Below are 24,583 nucleotides of genomic sequence, written 5' to 3'. Positions count from 1 at the left end.
ATCTAATCAGTTCTTCCTGATGCCATTTCTGACATTTCCTGAAAATTTCATCAAAATCCGTCCATAACTTTTTGAGTTATGTTGCTAACAAACAAACCCTGCCGATCACATAACCTCCTTGGCGGATGTAACTATTGAAAAGTGTTGTGTTTTGGTGAAGAGTGTAGGGTATTTTAACAGTCAACAGCTTTGTATTGACATACATAGCCATGATCCACCCCACCTGCTCTATTGTGCAGCCTATGATTTTGTAGTGTACTTTAGAAGAAATAGTTTATTTCTAAAGAACTTTAACGGAAAGCTTTTCACATCACACACTCTCTTTTCATACGAAGTCTGCCTTTAGGTTGCTCCATATGGCGGACAAAAGTCACTGTGTGAAAAATTTAAGACCCTGACATCATGTCTTATACCTATCTTACCAAAACTCCCTTTGCTTAGGTTTATCTATTCAGCTGCTCATCAACACAAATGCCATGGTTGACAGTGGTCTGCAAGGCTTTCTTGTTGTTTACACCAAACAAATTCTAAATTTAAGAATTGGATGTTGCTGTAGAAATTGAGACTCATTAGACCAGGCAGTGCTTTTCTAATTTTCTATCATCCAGTTTTGGGAGCCTGTGTAACTGTCTTGTAACCATGTCCACATGCTTAGATGGATTGGTTGTTGCCATGTGATTGGCTGATTAGGTATTTGCATTAATGAGCAGCTGAGCCAACTTCATAAATAGATCAGTGAGCTCAGAAACTGGTAGGTCTCTATGATTTTAAAACTTTCACTTACATACTACACAGAGGGAACATATAATGAGTGAATTCCACATCTCACTTTGCAATCTAAATGCAAAAAGACAGGGTGAATTAAAATCTTTTCCATTACATTTTACAGTCTCCATGTTGAGGTATATAATTCTTTTTTAAAAATGACACAAAGGACATTATGAACAACAGACAGAACAGCAAACTGTGCTTCTAAAGAGATTTTAAGATGTTGTTAGTGATCTGCTGGTGACTCAGTGCTAATGCACATTTGGAAAAAAAAGAAGTTAATCATATTCTTGGTGTTACACAAACCATATAGGTCTCTTTTGTTGGTCATCTGCCTGGGTGAAACAAAAATATATCTTTGGTGTAAATAAAATTTGAGGTTATCCAGAATCTTACCAAAATAAGAGTTAAAATATTTTGTTTAAAAAATATTCTCTTTCAAAAATAAATAAAAGACTTGCAGCCAACCTGAAAACTTTGAGTGAAAAGGTGCTGTTACGTTTTCTTTTAAAAACACAGGATTAAGAGACTTTTACCGATCTCTACCAGAGGCCAGTGGCTTTTATTTGCCATTACAAACCATCTGGAAGATGATATCCCGAGCGTCCTGAACACCTTCGCTGAGCCCCGAGTCTCCCTTCTTGACGTGGGTGTTGATGACGTACAACTTGCGGTCTCCAAGCTCAGACAGACACAGACCATCAAAGAGGTCACTGATGCTGCCGGCTCCTGGAAGATCCTGCAAACAAGAGGGGAACATGAGGAAACTTCTGTTGAGCATAGGAAGTCATCTGTTCAGGTGTTTTGATAAATAAGGATTCTTAATCAGGTGTTTGATTTCAGTTTGTGATTCCCCTGCTTCAAATTCTGTAAATTTACTCTGATTTCCTATACCTGAAGAGTGTGGTCATTGGGGAGAGGGAGGGTGCAGACCACCCTCTAGTGTGGATAAAACACTAGGTAGATAACCACTATCTTCAAATTGTTATCACTGACATTACATCTGCCTCACTCACAATCACTTTGTCACCCCCTGGTGTCTCCCTCTGGCACTACAGCGGTCATGACTGATAAACTTGCCATACAAGCAGCTCTGTCTTTTGTAGTCAACTTTGGCATTAAAAGTTTCAGCCCTTAGTGTAAGATGAATAAGAAAGGAATTGGAGTAACCGCCTAGCAGTTATATGCCTCTGCAAGAACAGACAGCCATAGTACAGTGGTGGGTCAAAATAGAGGGCTTAGATGGTTACTGGAGTAGTGAGATTTGCAAGGGATAAACATGAGGGCTGATGACACTGACCTTTGACCTCCAAAATCTAATCAGCTCAGTCTTGAGTCAGAATGGACATCTGTGCAAAGTTTATAGAAAATCCTTCAAAGTATTCTTGTGATAGTCACAAAAATGGCCACTAAGACATAACGTCTCTGGCCCTAGCCATCACAGACAGGGCATAGACCTGATTTTACATTCAGGACAATACATTCTTTGGTTTTAGGCCTGTTACTATTACGACATCTGAGGATGTCACCTAGCTGCAGCCAATCCTACCCCCAAACTGAAGCTAATAATAGACTGTGGTAGATTAATTGAGGTCAGTTGGCTCACAGGTTTTTGTTGACAGCAGTCTGAAGTGTTTTACTGTCACACTCACCTGTTTGTGGGCCAGTACCATTACAGGAAGGCTGGGGTGACCTGCCAGCACTTCGTGTAAAAGCGTCTTGGCAACTGAAAAGAGCTGTGGCTTGGAGGAGTCGACCACAAAGACCAGCATAATAGCCTTGGACATGTACCTCTGCCAGTACGGCCGCAGCTCCTTTTTCCCCCCAACTGACGGGACAGATAGACACAGACAGATGATAATGACACAGACTCACTTCTCCTGACTGGCTTTTTGTTTTCATGGGTTCACACTTACTCTCTAAAAACTCAATGTGCAGATCTTCTCTGTTGATGGAGACAGCGTTGAAGCCTTGTGTTGGCTCCATGTCCTGCTCAAGGGACCCAGTAGCAAAGCATTGAAGTAGGCTGCTTTTCCCGGCTCCATCCAGACCCAGGACCAGCACCTGTGTCCCCTCTGACTCCACAGGCTTTGACTACAAAACACAACCAGATATTTATGGGATAACTAATTTCAAGGAATGTAGAGATATTTCATTAAACAAAACACACAATAACTTTGACTTAAATCAGTTTCAAAAATACAAAATCACTTATTTTAATCCACAACACAAACTAGCTTTGCTGACAACTTTACCCATTAATGAATTACTGTTTCCATTATTACTAGCCCAAATAAGCTATTTCATTTCCTTTAACTCAAAAGATCCCCCCTTCAGGGGGTGATGGTGGGTCCTGATGCTGTTCTAGTTGTGAACCACTGATTTAAAATACATGGCATCATATACATGACGTTTCAAATGCAAAGATGTTCAAGGAACATTTATACATTGCGTTTGGGAACCCAAACATTTTGAAGAGAACTGATCAAGTAAATTAAGATAATTTATTTAAAACTATTCCATTGGAATCTAAAATGATACTGTTGCATTTATAGCCATTTCAACAGAGAATAAAAATTCAGACTTCTCTATACTCCAGGCAAAACAAATTATAGCTGTCAACTGGAAGAAAACTGCTGCACCTATCAAGACGCTTATATGGTAAACTGTACCTTGATGGAGAGAAGAACATATCTCCTGAAAATTAAACTGCAGGTTCATGAGCAAATATGGGGCCATTTTATGAAAAATGGTGACCTAAGAGAATAATATATCTAGAGAATTACAGTGATGATCCACAGAAAGGGCAGAAGCAGGACTTCGATCTTTAAATATCTGTCTATGCATGGCATATACTGAACAAAGCTTTTGTTTGGATTTTTTCCCCCACTTATTTCAGGTAAGTGGGACCTGATAAATACAAAACCTAAGCCTCTTCTTTGAACTGGATTTTTTTCTTTATTTCAACAAAAAATAATGTCTGCATACGATGATGGACTAGAGGGACTTGTAGGTCAAGTATGAAATAATTTCCCCTGAAAGATATGCAGGTCTTTGAAAATATCTTTTAAAATTATCAGAGATTTACCAGACATAAAAATCGTCCCACATTCCCTAAAATTTTTAAGACATTACAAAAAAATTCGAAAGAAATTCGTAATTAAAAAGAAACCTTAAACTTAAAAAGGCCTAAGTTTTAAATACAATTTCAACAAATATTTCCTGTAAAGTCCAGAAAATTGTGAAGTAAATTCCCCCATATTTAAAGCAAATTGTAAACAAATGTTTTTAAATCAAATTCACAAAAATTAACCAAAAAAGTTACTTCTATTTCTATGGAAATTCTTAACAATAATCTCAGATGTTTAAAATTTGTTATAATAATGCCAAAATGTGATGTTCTCACAAGTTCGTGCAGGCTCTCAGGAGGATATACTGTTATATAAGAGGATATATTATTATTTGTTCCCTTCTGTAATACTGTTAAAACATGCAAGATGCAAAAATCAAAGATGGCGGAGTCGATCCATGGAGGGGACCCTTCCCATGTATGAATAAAGGGCTTATTCTAAGTTAATAAAGATAAAACAACTTTATATGTCCAAGTGATTCAACCCTAATTTAGAGACAGCTACTTATATTTCACAATGCACCTTTAATGCTTGTACGATTAACTGGATTTTAATCTAAATGCATATTAGCCTGTTTTTTCCCCCCAATACTACACTTCCCAGAATTCAACACCATATCAATCTTAACACAGCTTGCCCCAACTTGTTGTTGCTGTACTTATAATCGCATGGACAGATTGTTTACTGGGAGGGAGCTTCGAAACTCCGAAAGTTAAGCATAATTAATTTATTATAAAATGAAAAACCTTTCATTTGTCTGGTCTGTAATTAGGTCTAATTTAGATGTAACGGTTGAACTGTCACCTCTTTAAAAGCAGGACTGTCTATGCGGCATATCTAACATTTTTCTGTACAATACAAAAATAACAATTACTCGGTTTATCAAGCTTCAGGGTAAATGTCGATGAAAAATAAGTTAAAAATTTCGAGTTAAATGTCTGTTATCCCGCGTACTCCACACATCGTTACCAAGAAGGCGTGTCCACTAAACTCCACGTTCAGAGCGTTTTACCTCCAATGATGATGGAGCAGCAGCGACGACCTCCACTGTTTCTTCAACCACATTTATTTCCTTCCCGTGTTCCTCCTTTCTCTCATCTTCCTCTTTGATACTTATCCCATCCTCCCCCGGCTGTGCTTTAGGCTCCTTCTTCCCGGAGGAGGACGCGTAGTTCCAGATAAGATAAGCGACTCCTCCCGCCACAGCCACGGAGACTCCGAGGATACCGACTCCTCTCAGACCCACCATGGTGCTCAAAGGCTGGGAAAAGCTTTTGTAACTGACGTTGTTTTAGTTTAAGCCGTCTGCTTCCGCCATTTTCCGACTTTTGAAGAAGTTTATGTGCAGCTTCCTTGTCCTCGTCTCCTCCGCAACAAGTGGATTAGAAGGCAGGAAGCTCTGGAGGAACACACAACGGTATTTCCGGGCTGCTTTTGTTGATGCAGTTCTACCATCTCAACAGTAGATGGCGCTGTTTATACGTAAAAATCAAATAACGACACTGCTTTCGTTGGACATTAATACAACAATAGCTGTTTTTTAAAAACTAAAAAAAAAAATTATTAATTTCATGATTTATATATAAAGCCACCCTTTCAATGTGATGAATAACCACAGTGTTTAAAACTAGTTATTTAAAAGGGTAACTGTTAATTGGTCCCTTCCATGGGACTGTAAAAAATATGCAAGATGCAAAAGTTCAGGATGCTGGAGTCGATGGAGGGGACCCTATTATGTATAAATAAAAGAATAATTCTAAGTTAATAACATAAAAAAAGAAAAACCTTATATTTTCAGGTGATTCAACACTAATTAACCCACTTATAAATATTCTGTTCCATTCTTACCAAAGGTTTTTTTTTTTTTGATAAATGCTGCTATGCTAGATATTAACTACATACTGTACCTTAAAGTAAACTTTACTTACATATTAAAATGTAATGTAATATGTAACAGGTCATATTGTTGGCTCAGAATTCTGTAAAACAAAATGTGGTTTGAAGAAAATAAGTTAGCATCAAATTTGGACAAAACAAAAATTACAATATTTGGAAACACTAAAACCCCCAGTCATGTACAGGTATTGATAGATGGTGTTAATGGAGATGGAGTATTTGAAAATAATTCCTTGGAGTGACGACAGATGACAAAATTTGCTGTAAACCTCTCATCAAACACGTAAAAACCAAACTCTGTAGAAGCACCTCTGGCTAAAGCAAGTCTGTTCTGGATCAGAGATTACTACACATTCTTAACACTTCAATGATCCTACCTTATTTAAAACATTATGCATAGGTTCACCTTTATAAGCTAATTACAACCACTTTTAACAATACAAAGAAGCATCAATAATAATAAAAATTTATTATAATAATTTTCGCCAGATGTTTGTTGTTTATGTGGATTATGTTGCAGCTTAAATATGTATATGCAGTAGGTATGTTTGAATGTAAAAGCACTCTTCGTAGATTTTTTTAAAAATCTGAGTCGTTTGCTGTATGTAGGACATTGGTTTTAAAAATAGAATGTGAAATTGAGATGATTTCAGTAAGTAAGGTATTAATAGACGATTAACTAGAAAATCAACGAGTAGGGTTAAATAAGTTTATACTTATTCCTACTTCTTTACGCTCATGTAGACTGATATGCTTGCTATGGAAGCCCATTCCCCCCAAATAAAAAAGGAAAAATATGGAGGGCAATTCTTGCCCAAAAAAAAAAATCCTAAGCCATAATTATGAAATTAAGTCAAAATTATGAGATAGAAAGTCCAAATTTTGAGATAAAAATGATCATAATTGACTTTTAATCTCATAATTATGACGTAGGATTCTTTTGTTTAATTGCCCAATTTCCACATTTTTCTTTTAATTGGCAAAAATGGCTCCCATAGCTTGCAGATAGCAGTTATTATAGTATTTTCCTCTTCTTGTTCCCTTTTATTTACTTTAATGTTGTCATTTTACTCATTTGGAATATAGATATCAATCAATCTTCAAAAATACACACGAAAGCTACAGAAACAATTACAGCCAAATATATCACTTAACTCTTGCAAAGAACTAAACAAATAGCAGAAGTCAGAGAATATCATGCTAAAATATCTATTGTTTATGTTTTCATGGCACATTTTTCATAATTCAGTAATGTTGAAACCTAATTGTTGGCAGCATTAAGTGAAGAGGAGGGGTACATCTGACCCTCTGGCCTATTCTAGCTCACACCTGGTTATCTCTTAAAAAAAGACAAAAGGCCAATTTGGAAGGAACTTGTAGTATTGATCCAATATATTTATTCATTTATACCTATTTTCACAGAAACTGGGGGAAAAAACAATCAAAATCTATCTAAATCCAACCATGTTTGAAAATTAAAGCATCTTTCTCGCATAATTTGCTTACCAGCAAAGAGAATACACCCTTTCTGTGGGTAAAAGTCTGTCCTTCTCTCCCATCATGATGGGCACGGTGGTTGGTGACTGGCTTTTTTCAAAGGCACCCTCTCCTTTTGGTCAGGGGCACTCAGGAGCCACGCCTGGACTGGGTTGTTATCTTCTGTCATCCCAAGACTCTTCCAGGTCCGAGCCCGCAGAGATGGAGGCTTCTTCTTGCGGGGCACTGTCTCTTGGGTGATCTCGGCTCCTGAGCCTGAAGAGTCCACCTTCTCCACCTGTCGGTGTCTCCTTGATTTTGGCACCTGCTGGACTTTAGAGAAGCTCTTTTTCTTGATGGAGGACAGGAGCGTGGCCCTGCTCTTGCTACTTTCTTCCTCCTCGTCTTCATCATCTTCAGAGTTCTTTTTGCCAACCTTGGAGAAAGTCTTCTCCTGCCACATGAGGAACTCTGACATGTAGTCTTTCAGTTGTGCATCCAAATCTCGATGTGTCATGGTGGCCTGGCTGCTGACCTCCGCTGTTGCCCCCTTCAGCTTTTCATACTGGTTCTGGATGTTTGCCACCTCTTCCACAATCTCAGCAGACAGGAGATCATGAATGGCCATGGTCCTTCCGAGAAACTCTGAACACACTTGCTCATTCTTTGGTTTCCTCTGCTTTTGGAAGGTGAGGAAATGTGGCATGGCAGAGTAGTGGAAGGCTTTAGCTTCAACAAGTGTTTGATATATGTAAACAACATCAAGATGGCCAGAATCCACAGAGTCTTTCAGGAACTTCTGAACTGGAGCCCAGTCCTTTAGAGCGAGTCTGATCTGCACAGGTGGGGCTGCTGGCTGTGTGTGGTAGAAAGCAAACAGCAGATACAAGCCTCCAACTCGAATCTGGTAGCTGTACGGAGGCAGGAAGTACTTCATTGCTGTTGCCAGTACCATCCTGCAGAATCGTTTCCCCTCACCTTCACGGGTTAAACCCAGAAACACATCCGAGAAGCTCATCTCCCTCCAGATAGCTGAAAAGTGCTCATATCTGACCGAGTCAGTGTGCTGGAAACGAGCGAGGAGTTGCTCCACATCTTCTGTCAGAGGGGTGAAGAAGAATTCAGAGTAAAACGACATAGCACGAGGCATCCTGGCAATAAAACTACGTCCTTAGATTAAAAAAAATGTGACACCCTGAAGTCTGAAGGCACTCTGAGCAGGGTCAGGGCAGGTGAGGCCTGTTATTGGCTGAGGACCAGGAAGCCACACACACCAGGGTAACATTTAATTAAGGCGATTAACCAATCAGAAGAGCTTCACTGAGGGCCGCGGCAGAATAGGCTCGGCTGGAAAAATGGAGGTTGAACAGGTCCGCTCGAAAAGTATAAAAAATACTTCCTGAATCATTTCCATTTAGCTCTTTCTTGACTTCGAAGAAAAGAGTCTCAGAGTAAAAGAAAACTGATAAGGGAACTCGACTGCTCTTAAATCCTAACAGATTCTACGTATGTGACGTTGGTTTACCATAAAAAACTACATTTTACTGTTAATGGACTACAAAATACGCGTCTGTCGTCCGATGCGTTGTTGTGTCATATGGTGAATAAAACACGAAATTCTCGTTGATAGCTAAATAGACGACAAATTCCGTTTTAACCGCCTAATTTGTCGGTGTAAATGGATTAGGGCCACGGACAAAAAAAAGAGATGCAATTTTTTTTTTCATTTTTTTCCACTTCAGTCAGAATTCCAGGTTAAAAGTCAGAATTCTGAGATAAAAGTTAGAATTCTGAGAAATAAAAGTCAGAATTTTGAGAAATAAAAGTCAGAATTCTGAGATTAAAGTTAGAATTCTGAGATATGAAACTCAGAATTTTAAGATTAAAGTTAAAATTCTGAGAAATAAAAGTCAGAGTTCTGAGATTAGTCGGAATTCTAAGTTTAAAGTCAGAAACAAAAACAGGTTGTTTCTTTATTTTTTCCATATCCCACCCAAAAATGGACTTGTCTCTAGCAGCAGGGAGTTTTTGTTCAGTTTGCTTGTCAATCAATGGAAGGGAAAAGCACTCAGTGGCTAGTTGGGAAATTTCAGGCTAAAGTCAGGGTTAAAAATGTTGACACAATTTACACGTGCAGCTCAGCCAGGTACATTTGAAATATTCAGGACTTTTGTGCATGTCTGAATAAGGCTAAGGCTTGGTACATAAAAGGGGTTTGAACCTGTGGTGGTGGGGCTCAATATGGCTATCTTTCACATGGGCCCAGAAACTCCAGCAAGGCCAATAGCAATGCTTACAACATAAGCAGCCGAAATTAAGCCCACACTACACAACAGGAAAAACTACATTTATGCTACGTTGTAAGCCAAGGTTGCAGATATCTGACAACAGGACTGACATCACCAAAACTGACAATGAACCCATCCAGCAGTACTTCATGTCTTGTAGAGGGTAAGTTTCAATGACAACATTTCAGGAAACACATGGGTCACTAGTTGCTGTAGTGAGTTTTATTAAGACTGAACAAAACGGGACACATGTTTGATCTCTTTCCTTTTTTTTTCTGACACATGCATCAGACAAATTTAAAGAATTAAAATTATTTTGCTTGAATTCAGACCAACACAGGGAGGGATTAAAAAATAAATAGCTCTCTAACATTGCATTTTTGCAGCTGATTTAAAGTACAAGAACAGTTTAAGGAGACAGGATGCAAAAATTACGCCATGATACTCTGACCCAAAGACGAGTTAAAGGACAATTCCCCCCAAATTAGGCTTCCAGTTACTCTGCAAAAGCTTGTTTCAAAATCTGCCCTGAACTACTGAACTAATACATTGTTTTAACAAGTATTAATACAAAGAATATTAAATAGAGTCGACAGAGAATCATGTGTGCTAATGTTGAGATGATAATGTAAAATTCTACAAAATTTTCAGGATCTACATCTCATTTATCTGTCATTTTAAAGTGGAAATTTACAGATGTGTTTGAACATGACGTATACATGAAAATCTACAAAACATTTGGCAGACAATACAGCCAGGTACACCTGGTGACTATAAGGACATCAATCTTAAATCCATCATCCTTACCTAAAGCTGTCAGAAAGTTAAATACTTTGCTACTTTTTGATACAATGTGTTTTAAAATGATACAATCTCTGGTAAATAAATGATCAACAGTATCAAAAAGTACCAAAGCTTTAAAAAAATACATGCATTTCATAAGACAGGTGCACAGGAGAGAAAGAAATCCATTGAAAATAGCAAGACAACTCTGGCACTGTCTAAATTGCACAAAAACACTGGCAGCCAATATTTAAGTCCAATAAAGCAGGAGTTTGCCTGCAAATTCTGTAATTAAAAACCAACAAATATTGAACGCTTTTTGAAAAACCTCTTATTGACATAAACCTTTTAAATCATTTTTCTCCTGCAGGGCAACAAAACGTTTAATTTAGTGGAACTGTCCTTTAAATATCCTCTAAAATGTCCTTAAAAAAACACCACAAATTAATGACAAAGAGGAGCAAAGGGGAGCTTTTGGTTTTACATTTAAACGAACGGGCAGAATAAAAAACAAAATTAAATCTTGAAACGTGAAAAAGAGAAAAGCTTATGATTGCTTTTTGTCTCATCCACACTGACATCAGTGGATCCCGTGGCCCCTTTTCTCCTTCCTGTGTTGCTTCCCTCCGAACTACCAGCCTCCTTTTCCTCCCTTCTTCTTCTTCTGTGGTGCCTTCTTGCGTGTGGCCCCTGAGGCTGCAGGTTTCTGCTGTCGGGGAGGGACCACGTTGCTGGCGGGGGCTGCAGATGAGCCGGATGCTGACCCTGGTCTCGGGGAGGTAGGAGGACTGCTTGCTGTCTTACTGGCATCCCTGGAATGGAAGAAACAAAATCTTATTAGAGACTAATCTCAAGGAAACTGACTTGTATCTCGGAACCTTTTGCAACTGAAATCCTTAAAGCAGTACAACCTCACAATAAAAGACCAAGACAACAAATCAACTCAATGAACAGCAAAGTCACCTAATGAACATCAAAACCAATTACAATAACGATGAGTCTGTCTTTGTGGCTGGAGACATTTCTTCCACTTTTCTGAAATGATCTTACTAAAATCTCTCTAACACTGAAGACCTTTCTGTAATCCAGCTCACACTGAGGGAGTAGGGCTGACAGATGGATAGGCTACAGGCAGCACTGCTGTAAATGCAGATAACATGAACAAATATGTCCAAATAAGAACGACTTAAAACAGAGAAATTAAGCTATAAAATAAAGATAGGACAAAGACATGACATAGGCAATGTGCCTTGTAAAATGTAAGACCTCTCACTGGTAAAATTAAGACTTTTTAAGAATCTGCAGGAACTGTGTAAATGGTTGACTCAATAGAGAAGTTCAGTAATAACCACTTAAAAAATATGTATTAAAAATGCACTGGCAATGTATTTGTCAAAACATTACTTTGTGCACATCAAAACCATGAAATTCTGGGGGTCTTTCTGTTCAAATTCTTATAAAGGTTAAGGAAAAGGGCAATAATAAAACTAAGTATCTTATTTTAAATCACCAACATTAGCAATCTGCTTTTCTTTGTCTTACTTTCCTCAAGTGTGGAAGCATTTATAATGATCAAAGTGTGTTAATCTGTAGTTTTGCGGAGGCTGAGAACAGTGTTTATGTTGGCCTAAATAACAAACAAGCTGCAGCTTCCACACAGCAGCTGAACATCTGCACCCAGGAGTCCCTGGCAGGAAAACAAAGGGACGATTTCATGTGCTTTTCTTCCTTTAGTGGAGTTGATTACAACGTATGAATTATAGGAAATTGCACCCAGGCAGCTGACGTGCATTACTCACAGTTCAGCTGAAGCTCCTGCAGTTGCTCCTTGTGTGCCTTTACCGATCTGCTCCTTCTTCTTCCCCTTCTTCTTGCCTCTGTAGTACGAACGCTCCCTCATGGGAAGCCACCTCTCGGGGTCAGGAGTTGCTTTTGGGTCGTAGTTTTTGGGCAGTTTGCCTAAAAAGAGTGAGTAAATGAGTAAACAAATGAAATAGATCCACCTATGAAGATTTAATATAAGCTTGAAAATGTCATATCAAAGGAATTCACTTCATACTATCTGTACAATTTCTACTGCTGGCCTGTAGGAGTCTGTATGCTCCAAGATTTTATTGCTGCGACTTCTACAACACTTTCCTACAGCATAGACCTAAAGCTCCCAGAGTATCATTTGAACAAGAGATTGTGTTGTGCATTCATAGATGTTGTTGATACAACAGCTGATGAGGAGAAGTGTTTTGTCCCGTTTTCAACTTAATATGTGGATTCACTCTCTTAACTTTTGGGAAAACAGGGTTGTACTTTAATTCTTAAGACTTTGTGTGTAAAAATCATTGACAAACTGACACGTTTTAAGGAAAATTATCTGTCCAAACGTAGTGTCATGAGTAGCATACCTTTCTTTTTCTTCTTCTTCTTTTTTATTTCGCCTTGGCTGTAAAGAAAATGAACAGGTGTGAAGTGAAAGCAGGTCAAAGTGCAGCGCAAGGTTGTCATTATACCAGACGTGTAAATTCTGATATAATTCAAATAAATATCAAACAATATAGATAACTATTTTGATTTTAAGGCATCTGATATGTACCAAAAAATGCAAACAAACTCCTACATTCCATCTAAATTGCTTTTGGTTAAAATATAACTGAAGATCTGCTGTTTAAGAATATTTGATGCTATCAATCATTAAAACAAACAAGACTGTATACTTACAAAGACATTTTAAAAAAATCAGCATTTAACAGCCTTATTGTAGCTAAACAAACTCATCCAACTCTCTCTACTCTGTATAATCTTACCAGAAGCACCTATTTGATGCACCAGAGAACGATAAAGTCTTACCCTTGTTCTTTGGGGAGGTTGTCTCCTGTGACCTTAGCTGCTTTTTTCCTAACGTAGGTCGCTCCATGAGAGTTCTCTAGCTCGTCCACGTCTACGTTGAAGGCCATTGTGTCTGCTGATGGAAGGTGCTTGCTGAGGCTGGAGAGAGATGCTAAGGAGAACATCTTGGTTTTTCACTTTGTGTGTCTCTCAGACATATATAAAGGCTGGCAAAGGTCTTCCTACAGTCTTTTCCAACAATACATGAGTAAACATTCTGGGATACAATTAAGGGGTGAATAGTTTCGCACACAAAAAAAACAGCCTAAAGGGAGATAAGGTGTCTTCACGTTATTCGTTTCATGTGATCAGTGAGTCAAAATAATAACTTGCATCAAAAGCAGAAAATCCTCATATTTTAAAGTTCTAGTCTGATTGACCCTTTGTTGGCTCTCTAATTGGTTTCACTGAGGCTTAGTCTTTTCAGTGAACTGTGGTGAAACTAGACTTAATTTTATTACTTAAACATAGTTGAAGGGTGTGTTTAAGGCCCTATTTTTTTCTTAAATATAACTCTTGGTACAACCATACATTACTACTACTGCAGTAAAAAAATGTACTTAAGTTAACATTGAAAATAGGTGTCTGCAAGAGCATGTGCAAGAGTGGCTTAAAATATTCACATCATATATTTGGGGTATTCTTTTATACTGTTTCCTAAATCATGGTTAATTCTGAAAAATATTTTTAGATTCAACTCTGTTAATGACCACACTGACAATTCAACCAATTAACAATGCCAAAGAACAGTTAACACATAATCGAAGGTAAGAGAAAACTAGTTAGTAACGCAATGTAATGATGACTTTGCTATTTTGTAACTAAGCTTACTAGCCCTAACTTCATCTTAACACTTCATGTTAATGCAGAACTAATAAGGCAGAAAAGAATGTACTACAAATCTTGTTTCTTTCTCTTAGCAAAGAGATGTGCCATGGGAGGACAGGTAATACAGCGAACATCACTAACATGTATAAAATAAACCAATCAAACATAAAGGTTAGTCAAATCTAAGGGTATTTTCAGTTGTTTCAAGTGTTTCATGGACAAGTCGTGACCTGTACATTCACCACGCAATGAAAGAATCATGGAACATTATGAGACAGAGATGTTTTAAGTTAAATGCAAAGCCGGAACTACAGTCCAGACATGGCTGCGGCACTGTGTCACTCTGCAGTGGTTTACTCAAGAAATAGTTCAGAGTATTTGCTTCATGTGTCGTTATGTTACATAATTATATGTTATTATTTCATAGCGTGGTGAATGTGCAGGTCACAACTTGTCCATGAGAGCGTTTTGGAGTTGTTGGATTCTATATTTGATGAGTTTGATGAGGGAAAGCAAAAAATTCCGTCTGCTTCCATAGCGTTAGCTATGCAGCTGGTATATCCGTCCCCCCAGATCCAGAAACAGCTTGCACCGACAACTAAAGGGATCGAACCTATTAATAAGACTATAGGAATTATGGCAATGGCCGAATTTGCCAAAATGTTGAAGTATCCCTTTAAAGATGAATGATTTAATATTCTTTGATCCAAGGATACGATTTGGCTTTATCCGTGTCCACCAGGGAATAAGCAGAGATGAGTTGTGCAAGCGTGTGGATGTCGTTGGTGTTTTGCCTGTATCAAGAAAAAAAAATAACAGGACAAAAGCGTGTCAGTGTTGTGCAGTGAGCAAATCTCTAAAGTTTTTTAGTTAAAAGCAAATACCAACAGTAGATCAAAGGCTGTAAATACACTCACAGTTGAACTCATTCATTTCTGAATGAATAGATGTTCCTTTAAAGGATTATTATATTACTTGGGCTTTTTCTCTGCACTGAAAGCACCTTGAAGTGATTTTTCTGTTGACCTCGATAGACATTTAAGTTACTTGATATAAAGCCAACAGAATGATTGAACTAAAAAGCAGTGAGATAAACAAACCTCTAAGGAGCAGGTTAGTGTTTTTACACAGAAATAGTCAACACATGTTAAACTTCAGAGGGTTGTTTAAGTCTGAAACTCACTTCCACAGCTGCTCCAGATCACTAATGGCTTCTTTTTTCCTTCCGTACTTTAGTTTGAAATTGGCAGCTTCTCGTACCAGTGCCAAGTGTGCAGCAGACCCGGGCTGTGGAGGAGGAGGAGGAAAAGGAGGAGGAGGAAAGGGCGAATTACACAGTGAGAAACATTTACAGATACATCAAACACTAATTCATGTGTCAGGTTTTCTCCTATGAGGGGCAGAGCAGTGCTGAACGGAACAAACATTGCTCTGTAGGATTTGGAGACCACTAAAATGCTGTATTCATGATATGATACATTATGTAATGAATAGGGTGAGACTCTGAACACAGCAAATGTTAATGCTTAGTTTTCAGAGACATTAACAATACTTGGAAGTAATCAGTCAATAGATTTTCATTTTATTTTCTGATGGTCATCCCTTTAAATGAACTTGGTGACTCCTCTTAATCCTTCTGTGATACTGGTTTGGTACATGAGACAGAAATAAATGCTAAAAAGTGACATTCAAGTGAAATCTTGAGGCTGTTTTTTTTCTAGGACTTGAAAAATACAATCATGTATTGAAATATTGTTTGACGATTTAGAACGTAATTTCAAATTAAAAAAATATATTTTCATTAATAAATTAATTAATTCTTTAATGACCTCTGCAGTACCTATGTAGCCCATCAAGGAGTCACAGTCAGCACTTTAGGAAACACTGGAGTAAACAAACAGTAAAAACGCAACACAAACATTATCATCTCCTGCTGAAATCATAATCCAGTAAATGTGGCCTTATAGGGTGCCGGGAAAACCACTCTTGTGTTTTTACCTTGTAAATTTCAGGGATAAAGAAAACAGACTTCAGACATACCTGTTCAGACTGGTAGTGCTCGATAGCTTGTTTGAAAACGTCAATTGCGCTGTCGATGTCTTCTTCATGGGTGTATAATGTAACAAGAGCTGAAACCTACAGAATCAGAGACATATGGGTTACACAGGCTAAACGTTAGTTCTTAAAATACTACCAGTAAAACGATCACTTTGAGAACAGACTTACCATCCCTGATTTGTGCTTGAACTCTTCAATGGACCTTAGCACATCACACGCTTTTGTTACATGACCTGGGGACCAAAAAAATATCACTTTGTTATCAAACTATCACAACATAAACAGTCATTGTGGGACAGTGACAGAGCTAATACTATAAATTGTATTATCAAACTTTAATTCATTTGAAAATAAAGCTATCACACACAGTACCTTGTACTAAATAGAGTTGTGCCATTGTCAGTTTGATGCCAGAGGCACTCTCCGGATGTTGATCTGAGAATTGCTGGAAAACAAAACGCATAACATTAAAAGCTGCTGTGAAGATATGTGAAACAATGGTATGCATGGAAATGCAAAGACCTTTGCTTGCCATTTTCAAGAGTCTGCAATTTTATTTTTTGTTGTTGTTTGCAGTCACATGACACAGATGACATGACAAAGGAAGCGAAGAAAAACAGTTAGGAGTGAATAGGAACAGGGGAAAGTTAGTACATTAAAGCTCAAAATGGACATGTACGATGCAGTGTTAATTTCACTGACTAAAACTATGATTAAAAAGGTTCGTCGACAACCTTTTTTTCCATGTCAAAACTAGACTAAGACTTACAAAAATAGATCTGTGATGACTAAAACTGACAAGAACTAGGTTTCGTTTTTGTCAAGATGACTAAAACTAGACTAAAATGTAACATAGTATTCCTCAGACACTCAAAATCTGTGATATTTCTTTACTGTGGGTAAATCTGTCAAAAAACAATACATCTGTAGCTATTCTGTCTCAGCTGTAGAAAGCAGGGACCAAGGTTTGGCAGAGTGTATAGAACACAATACCATGATTTGGTACCAGGTTCAAGCAAGAAAATAAATGCTTGGACTAAAAGTAAAGACTAAAATGTGAGGACTTTTAATGGACTAAAACTAGACTAAAATGTTTTTGAGTTTTTGTCAACTAAAACTAGACTAAAACTAAAAAGGGTAGAAATGACTACAATGTGACTAAAACTGAAAGACATTTCATCTAAAGACTAAGACTTAAAGTGAAAATAGCTGCCAAAATTAACACTGGTAGGATGCAGCTATCATCAGAGAATAACTGCATATATTGAGTACGATCCCTATACTTTACACAAAAGGGATTTTCCCACAGTTTAGTCAATTCAGCTTGCATGGAGATACTCAATATCATAAAATATTCAGTCTTGCAGACCCCCTAGCGTCTATCATCATCTAGTCAGATGAAGGGAGACAAAAGTGTTGAAGAGTCTTGTCCTGAGCTAAGAGTCTAACAGTTTTGCCACCCTCGTTTATCATAAACATGCCTTTAATGGAAACTGTGACATACTATTGGCCTAATGAACCTTGTAAGTAATGCGACAGAGTAATGCGTCTTTCAAGAACGAGCTAGTTCTCTGAAATGGCTCTTTAATGTAAGCCACAGTAACTAGCTCTCATTTGAGCACCAATTTTCTTTCCAATATTACTGTCTTTGTTTCATCCACATTTAAGAAGCCAAACCAGCATCAAATAAAGAGCGATTTGGGAGCCAACCAACCAGCTTTTATCACTGAGCAGGACCAAATCCAGATCTCCAAAGACAGATGTGTTTCCCATCACAACTAGTGATGACGGACAGTATCAGCTGTGGAAACACAGGCAATATTGGGTAAAACTGTAAAGAACCCAGCCAGGATGCTTTTTTGAAACAGACTATACACACTCTGCTCGTCCAGGCTTTAGATGGAGGCTTTTAATCCATCCCTGCCACAGTTTCACAGTTAGGTTTGTTTTGTTTTTAGTTTTTTGGTTTCTTTATCTTCAAAGAACCTATACTGAATGACCTACATGTGAATTAGTAATTCTGGTGTACCTGTAGTAGCTCAATGGCTCTGCCGTGCTGCTTTTCTCTGCACAGCTGAGCAACTTGGATAAGGACTGGACGGGGATGACCTGGGTTCTGAGACTGAAGACTGGAGGACAGTTTTCTGCACTGGTCGGCCTGTTACAGGCAAACAAAAAAGCACAAACATATATTGGTCAGTGGTTAGCTCTCAGAAATTCTGATTCCCTTTGTGTCAAAACTCTTTTCCTCAAGCAGTACCTGGTTGGTGTACATCGCCAGCAGGGCTTTGTTGAGGTCGATGGCCTGCAGCTGCTTCTTTGCCAGTTTGTATTCCACACCCTCAGCGTTTGTCAGTTTTACCTTCTTCTTTGAGTCAAACACGTTTTGGTCCTTTAGGAAAAGAGAGTATTCTTTGAAACATTTCATCTACCAAGATGATGTTCAATAAGATGTTTACAAGCATGTTAAACTAAATAACACACATGTACAGTGAAATTAGTGTGAGGTCAAGCTGATGTATTTATGATGATGAAACACTTGACTTAGACTGTCACACACCCACCTTGTTTATTGTAATTATATTGTTTGCAGTCACAGCAAGCAGCCCCACATCTGAGGGCCTGCAATAGGGAACACATTGTGAAATATATTTTACATTAAATGTGTAACATTTTATGCCCTTGTTAATTTTATCACAGCCTATCCTCATGATTGCAGATGTTACAATCACTTACTTGAGCTTGATGACCTGGTTGTAGAGCTGCAGTGCCTCATCTGTCCGACCTTGTAACTGCATAACGTACGCCATCTGAGAGTGAATGACCGCCAGCTCAGACTCAATGTCCTCCTCAGTTACATCCTGAAAAAGCACCAGACAATGTCAGAGACCAGCCTTGAAAAAGTAAAAACTCAAGACACAAAACTAAAATGAATGTTGGGCAGTGTTGTCCATGAATATGCTCATATTTATGGTATTTCTCCAGTGATGAATAAGAGTGGAGTGCAGTTCACTATGGAGACAGAGCACAACCATTCATTCTCTAAGATATCAGAACAAGAATTTGTTGCAGTTACAAAAGAGCATTTTCATCTACATTTGCCATTTAGCTGCTTGATACATCCATGAAACAGCTCTTGGCATTTTAATGAACTAAATTGCAGGATACAGCATCAGCCAGTCTGATCTGAGCTTTAACAGCTCAGTTCAAACAGCTGCGACTGTCCCCTGAGACAGATGCTCTGGTTGCATCAGAAATCTTTGGTATGAACTACGCTTTATGCTTTTCAAAGTAAAAGCCTGATTTGTTTCTTTCAACGATGAGACCACCCACATTTTGACACCATGCTTTTATTCTGAATATGTTTTCAGAGCAGTTGAACAGTTAGTGCAGCCACTTGCAAAGTTGCATAGCTTTCTTTAAAAACAAAACAAAACAAAACTTGTAAGTGTTTCTGCACACTATGTTGATTATCTTAACGTCAGATAAGAGGCCATATATAATCATCAGAGAACTCCTTTTCATTCTCTACCTCCATTTTGCACCTGTTTGTCAGTTAGAAAAACGTTTTGAATGTGAATGATATCATTTTAAGAAAGCCTGTCATGGTGGCTGACATGACAAGACACATCCCTTTACCACTCTAAAACGGATGGATTTCCTTGGCTTCTAAAACCAATTAAATATTTGAAGAAATGTAAGTCCTCAAATAAAAAAAAATGCAACGTACATTTAGTCATTAATTAATTTCGCCATTTCAGAGCAAAAATTATCCATATTGTATCATTAAATGCTTAAGAGAAACAAAACAACACTCACCGAATCATCTGCCAAAGAAATTCTGCAAAGTTCTGCAAAGGTAAACAACCATTTAAGTCAAATAATGATCAAATAGAGAAGCAGCTATGACAAGAAAGAAGCACCAAGTGTTTGGACTGACCCTCTGCTTGTTGTAGTTTATTGAGAGCCTCTGTTAGCTGTCCTTGGCCAATCAGAGCGCAAGCAGCGTTGTAGCACAGCTCATATGTTGTCTCAGGGAGACCAAGATCTTCCTGCAGAAAATAATGAGACATGCCGTCTTTAAAAAGATGCAATATTGTGCAATGATTTTACATCAATAATAAGTTATACCACAGATTAAACTGTTCATATTTCCTATCAATGTTAACCTGCGGCATATGCTACAGTGTAGATTTGACACAGGAATATAACTAAGGTTTAATACTGCCAAACATCCCAGAAAAGTTTCACTAACAAGTAGAGTAGACAAACAATGTTTGGGTGACTGTTATTGCAGCCTATTTCTTTTCACTAATCTATTTAAGGAACAGTTTCAGAGTTTAAATCTGATCATTTAATCTTGCTTATGTATATGCATGTTGACAATATTTACCACAACTTTATGGACCAAAACATAAAATATATAGTCTGTTGACCAGCATAAAAACAAAGTATACTGCCAGTAAAATCAGAAGTGGAACACAATAAAAATAATACTTACTGGTGGAGCTTTCTCCCACTGACTCATAGACGCCACCACAGCAGCAAGGTTTGTCTTTCTCTCCTCCTCATAATCATCCTGAGAATTCCTGATCAGATCTGTGTAGACTGATTTGCATTCATCATAGCGCTCTAGTCTGTATAACTGGACAATGAGAATAAAGACAAGACAAGCAAAGATATTTCAATTCAGTGGCATAAAATTGTTTCGACATACAAGGGGAGAAAAAGACAAGAATACAAAAATGAAAAATTAGTCTGATGCTGACACTTGAATGAAAATCACAGTTGATTTTACCCTTTATGTGTCAGTGTTGTCACAATTTTTGATACCTTGATTCTTTTCTATGGCACATATTTTAAAATGATGAAATCCAAATTCTTTTAGCAATTACTAATATTCAAAAGTACCAAAGCCTGTAAAAACCCATGCAAGTCAAAGAGAGACAGCAGCAGTGGTCCATTAAAATTTCCACAAGGAAAATACTGACTGTTCTTAAACAGATGGAAAGAGTCTAAATTACGGGCAACTGATGCTTGTTTCTCAGGGTCAATACTGATACAATTATTAGCAGTTCATGAGACCGATAACAGATGTTTGGAACCAATGTGCATTTATCATGACCTACAAAATGCACTTAATGTGGCAAAAGTAAAATTCCATGATAAAAAATGAAGAAAAATAGTCTAGCCCAAGGTCAATTAGCATGAGAAACAGCACAGAGCAACACAGCAGAAGCAGAAAATCAGGAGGTGATGCCATACGCTCACTGTGACAGTGGGACCCAGGATTAAGTGATTGGCTAGCATTTTTTACATCTAGCCAATCAAATTGTGTTGTATACAGAACATTTGGTGTAAAATAAAGCCAAGACACACTGTACAGTGGAAACAAAGTAGCACAATTGTTTCATTGATTCACTTAACAAATTATTGTTAAATTAAATGCTCATAAACAGCCAAATGCCAAATATCAGCCTAGTCTAACTTGCACTAACACAAAGGCAACAGTGCTGCACTTGTCCAGAGGTTTGAATGCAGTTCTGGGCAATTAAAAAAACGGAAATATCCCAACACTGGGAGTGAAAGACTCACCACTTGTCCATAGAGCTCCTTTAGTTTGTCTGATTGTTCGGGAGCACCTTCGATGGTCTTCAGGGCACTTTCCACTCTGTTCAGCCGATACTCGCAGTACGCCTTCTCAAACACAACCTCACTGAGAAATAAGGGGGAAAAAGTACTTTGAATACTTTGAGTGTTTGGACACTATCAACAAACCCCTCTCATTACTGGCTTCATACTGCTGTATAACTGCCCTAAGTCTTCTGCACTTTCAGTTGTGTTTTTTCACATCACGTTCAACTAGAGCTCAACAATTCAGGAAAATAATCTGATTGCATTTTTTTTCCAAGTATTGAGACTGGGATTTAACATGATTTCATTATTTTTTTAAGTTCCTCAGTTTAAATATTTTTCAACAAACCCAAATAATACAACATTCTATGTTGTAAACAACACAACCTATGATAGATCAGACATAAACTTGTCTTTACTGTAGGCCAGGCCTATATGTTAGGATGAAATTAGATGATGGATGAATCAAAATGAATTACACACGTTAATTTCCCTATTTCAATCATAATGGTACATTTACTGTTTTGTTAAAATTAAAGCCTTGTATCAGTCATGACAATATCACAAAGTTCTGCCACAAAAGTCTGGTGTAAACAATATGAAACTCTGTAATAAACAGGGCTGGAAATGTTTGAAAAAGCATCCAATAGTGACTGTTTTGACTCGTATGAAAAATTAAGTATGAATTGTTTTATTGAAGGGAACGATAATGTTTATGTTGTTCTCATTTTGGTAAGAAAAAAATCTAAAAATTAAGGAAAGTAAGATGTTCTGCAACCTATTCAAAAAATGACATTTGAATCAACCTGCTATTTTGACACAGAAATACTAAACCTTCTGTAGTTTCAAAATTGCAGTTTGCAGATTTAAACTAACTTTCAATTAAGTGCTCACCCTTACTTGCAACCATAGCTGGAGCAAAACTTGTCTCTTATCTGTGTCATATAGCCAGAGTCCAAGAACCAGGAACACTATCCCTTTAATACCATTCATTATTGTAGTGACAGACACCATGGCAACTTTGCAGAGCTGCATTCTGTCTGGTACCAAAAATAAGTAGAGTCCAGCCAGGTCACACCAGGAAAAAACACAACTTGTGTTTTCAAAAGCACATAGCTGCAGCTGCATTTAAAAACATTTCATTGTTTACCCACTGGCTTGTGACCAGATTTCTCATGCTGTACAGGACAGCGGTTACAGTCTTGAATTCTTGCAAACAATAAAGTCTAAATCTGTCTGATCTTTTCTCTGGTTTATAACAGTATTGTTCCATTACTCACATTAGGCATGCACATCTATGTATCACAATAACCATTTTGTATTATAACTAAGAAAACAAAAATAGACTGAGACAATTACCTGCCGAGCACTTTTGAATGGGTGTTCATGACATTCAGCGCCTCTTTGAAGCTGCCATTCTGAATAAGGCAAACTATTTTACAGTGAAGGGCCGTCACATCATCCCTGTTCTCGTGCAAAACTGGAAGAGTCCACAAAACAACAGGAAATTTATAAGTAAAACCAATACAATTATTAAAACTTTCATCAGAAGAAATACATAATCAGAAAATGTCAGAAACCACCACAATTTTTTTAAAGCAGGTTGTCAAGATATACAATGACATGATAGTAAAAACATTTCAAAGATATAAATATATGCTTTAATACCACGGCAACAAGAAGTCCTACAACCCCAAATTGGGACCTTTCTTGTTTTCATTGACCACATCTTGCTGGCAAACTTTTGAACACAACCTGACTTGCACAAATATGTTGCTTTTTTGCTGGGGTTTGTTTGCAAATAGGCGGATTGATTAATGATTTAATAATTCTTCTCCTTAACCCTTGTCTTATACAGTACATGATTTTTTTTCTCCTTGGTATATTTAGATACATGCACCGTTTTCTAACAAATAGCATCGAAAAATATCAAAAATGTAAACAACCTTTAATACTGTGTTACAGCTGAGAGGAAGCTCATGGGCTGCCATGACAAGTTAGCCGTTGAGGCTAACTTGGGACACGTCACTGATCAAGACAGGACGGGGGACAAAATATTGTTTCATAACTTCATACATGACCTATAAAAATTGCTGACCTTAAAACTTAATCTCTTAAATAGACGCGCATGATCCTGCATGCTGCATACAAAGACAATTACACGTTAACCGGACCTGAAAAGTAGCTGCCTAACGGCCGTTAGCATAGCCACATGCTAACAGCTGGTCATGCAGTTGAACCTAGCTTAGCTGGCTAACAGGAGAAAGAAGAAACAGGTCTTCTGTTCCAAAATTCAAGTTCTGGTTCTGTTTCAGATAATCAATAAAAGTTTTACAGTCATACTTTTAGTGAGAGCTTTCAGCGCTCTCGTAAAGTCTCCATTCTGTCCGCAGCGGTTGACTTCGGTCCACAGCGAAGCCACCGACACTCCTCCGCTCGCCATCTTCGCTGAATGAGCTCAGAGCACCGGAAACACAAGGTGATCACAGCCGGGTCAACGAAAACTAGACTTATAATTTAAAAAAAACAACACATGACAAAATACATATAGTTTAACGAAAAAGTATACAAAATAGCGTAGTTTCCGTGTAAATAAAACGGATAATCTACAGGACTTAAAAAAAAAATCATAACGGTTTCAAGTGATGCCTTCACGGGCAACCGACAGAAGTCAGAAATTAATCCGCTCAAACTGCAATGCAAGAAATGTCGCAATGTTTATTAAGGTCAAAGCAAATTGACCTCAATGACCTATTACATGAAAATACCTCTTGTTGGTTTGTAGTGTTTTGAGTCTTAAAAAGTACATTATACATTTTAATAACAAATTTCATTTTTCTT

At 37.7% G+C, this 24,583-nt stretch overlaps 3 protein-coding genes across 3 annotated transcripts; all 3 read right to left on the bottom strand.

Moving 5' to 3' along the window:
• Positions 1-5,287, bottom strand: arl9 (ADP-ribosylation factor-like 9). Its single transcript, XM_041796817.1, has 4 exons — positions 4,912-5,287; positions 2,685-2,862; positions 2,421-2,596; positions 1-1,507 (listed from the first exon to the last, which is right to left on the bottom strand). The coding sequence occupies exons 1-4, from the start codon at positions 5,146-5,148 to the stop codon at positions 1,331-1,333; spliced, it is 768 nt and encodes a 255-aa protein (XP_041652751.1). The 5' UTR covers positions 5,149-5,287; the 3' UTR covers positions 1-1,330.
• Positions 5,288-7,353: 2,066 nt separating this feature from the next.
• LOC121516152 (snRNA-activating protein complex subunit 1-like) lies at positions 7,354-8,421 on the bottom strand. Its single transcript, XM_041797251.1, has one exon. It carries the CDS (start codon positions 8,419-8,421, stop codon positions 7,354-7,356), a length of 1,068 nt encoding a protein of 355 aa, XP_041653185.1.
• Positions 8,422-9,759: 1,338 nt separating this feature from the next.
• srp72 (signal recognition particle 72) lies at positions 9,760-24,198 on the bottom strand. The gene is made up of 19 exons (XM_041798001.1): positions 24,086-24,198; positions 23,102-23,222; positions 21,704-21,824; positions 20,610-20,753; positions 20,049-20,160; positions 19,928-19,959; positions 18,845-18,969; positions 18,673-18,730; positions 18,369-18,500; positions 18,138-18,266; positions 16,481-16,553; positions 16,277-16,341; positions 16,091-16,186; positions 15,234-15,337; positions 14,767-14,844; positions 13,184-13,321; positions 12,742-12,779; positions 12,142-12,301; positions 9,760-11,154 (listed from the first exon to the last, which is right to left on the bottom strand). The coding sequence occupies exons 1-19, from the start codon at positions 24,183-24,185 to the stop codon at positions 10,974-10,976; spliced, it is 2,007 nt and encodes a 668-aa protein (XP_041653935.1). The 5' UTR covers positions 24,186-24,198; the 3' UTR covers positions 9,760-10,973.
• Positions 24,199-24,583: the final 385 nt, after the last annotated feature.

This window comes from Cheilinus undulatus, linkage group 10, assembly GCF_018320785.1.
Source record: "Cheilinus undulatus linkage group 10, ASM1832078v1, whole genome shotgun sequence".
In the NCBI taxonomy this organism is placed as follows: Eukaryota; Metazoa; Chordata; class Actinopteri; order Labriformes; family Labridae; genus Cheilinus; species Cheilinus undulatus.
Note: the sequence above shows the minus strand (reverse complement) of the source record. Positions and strands in the feature narration are given on the sequence as shown.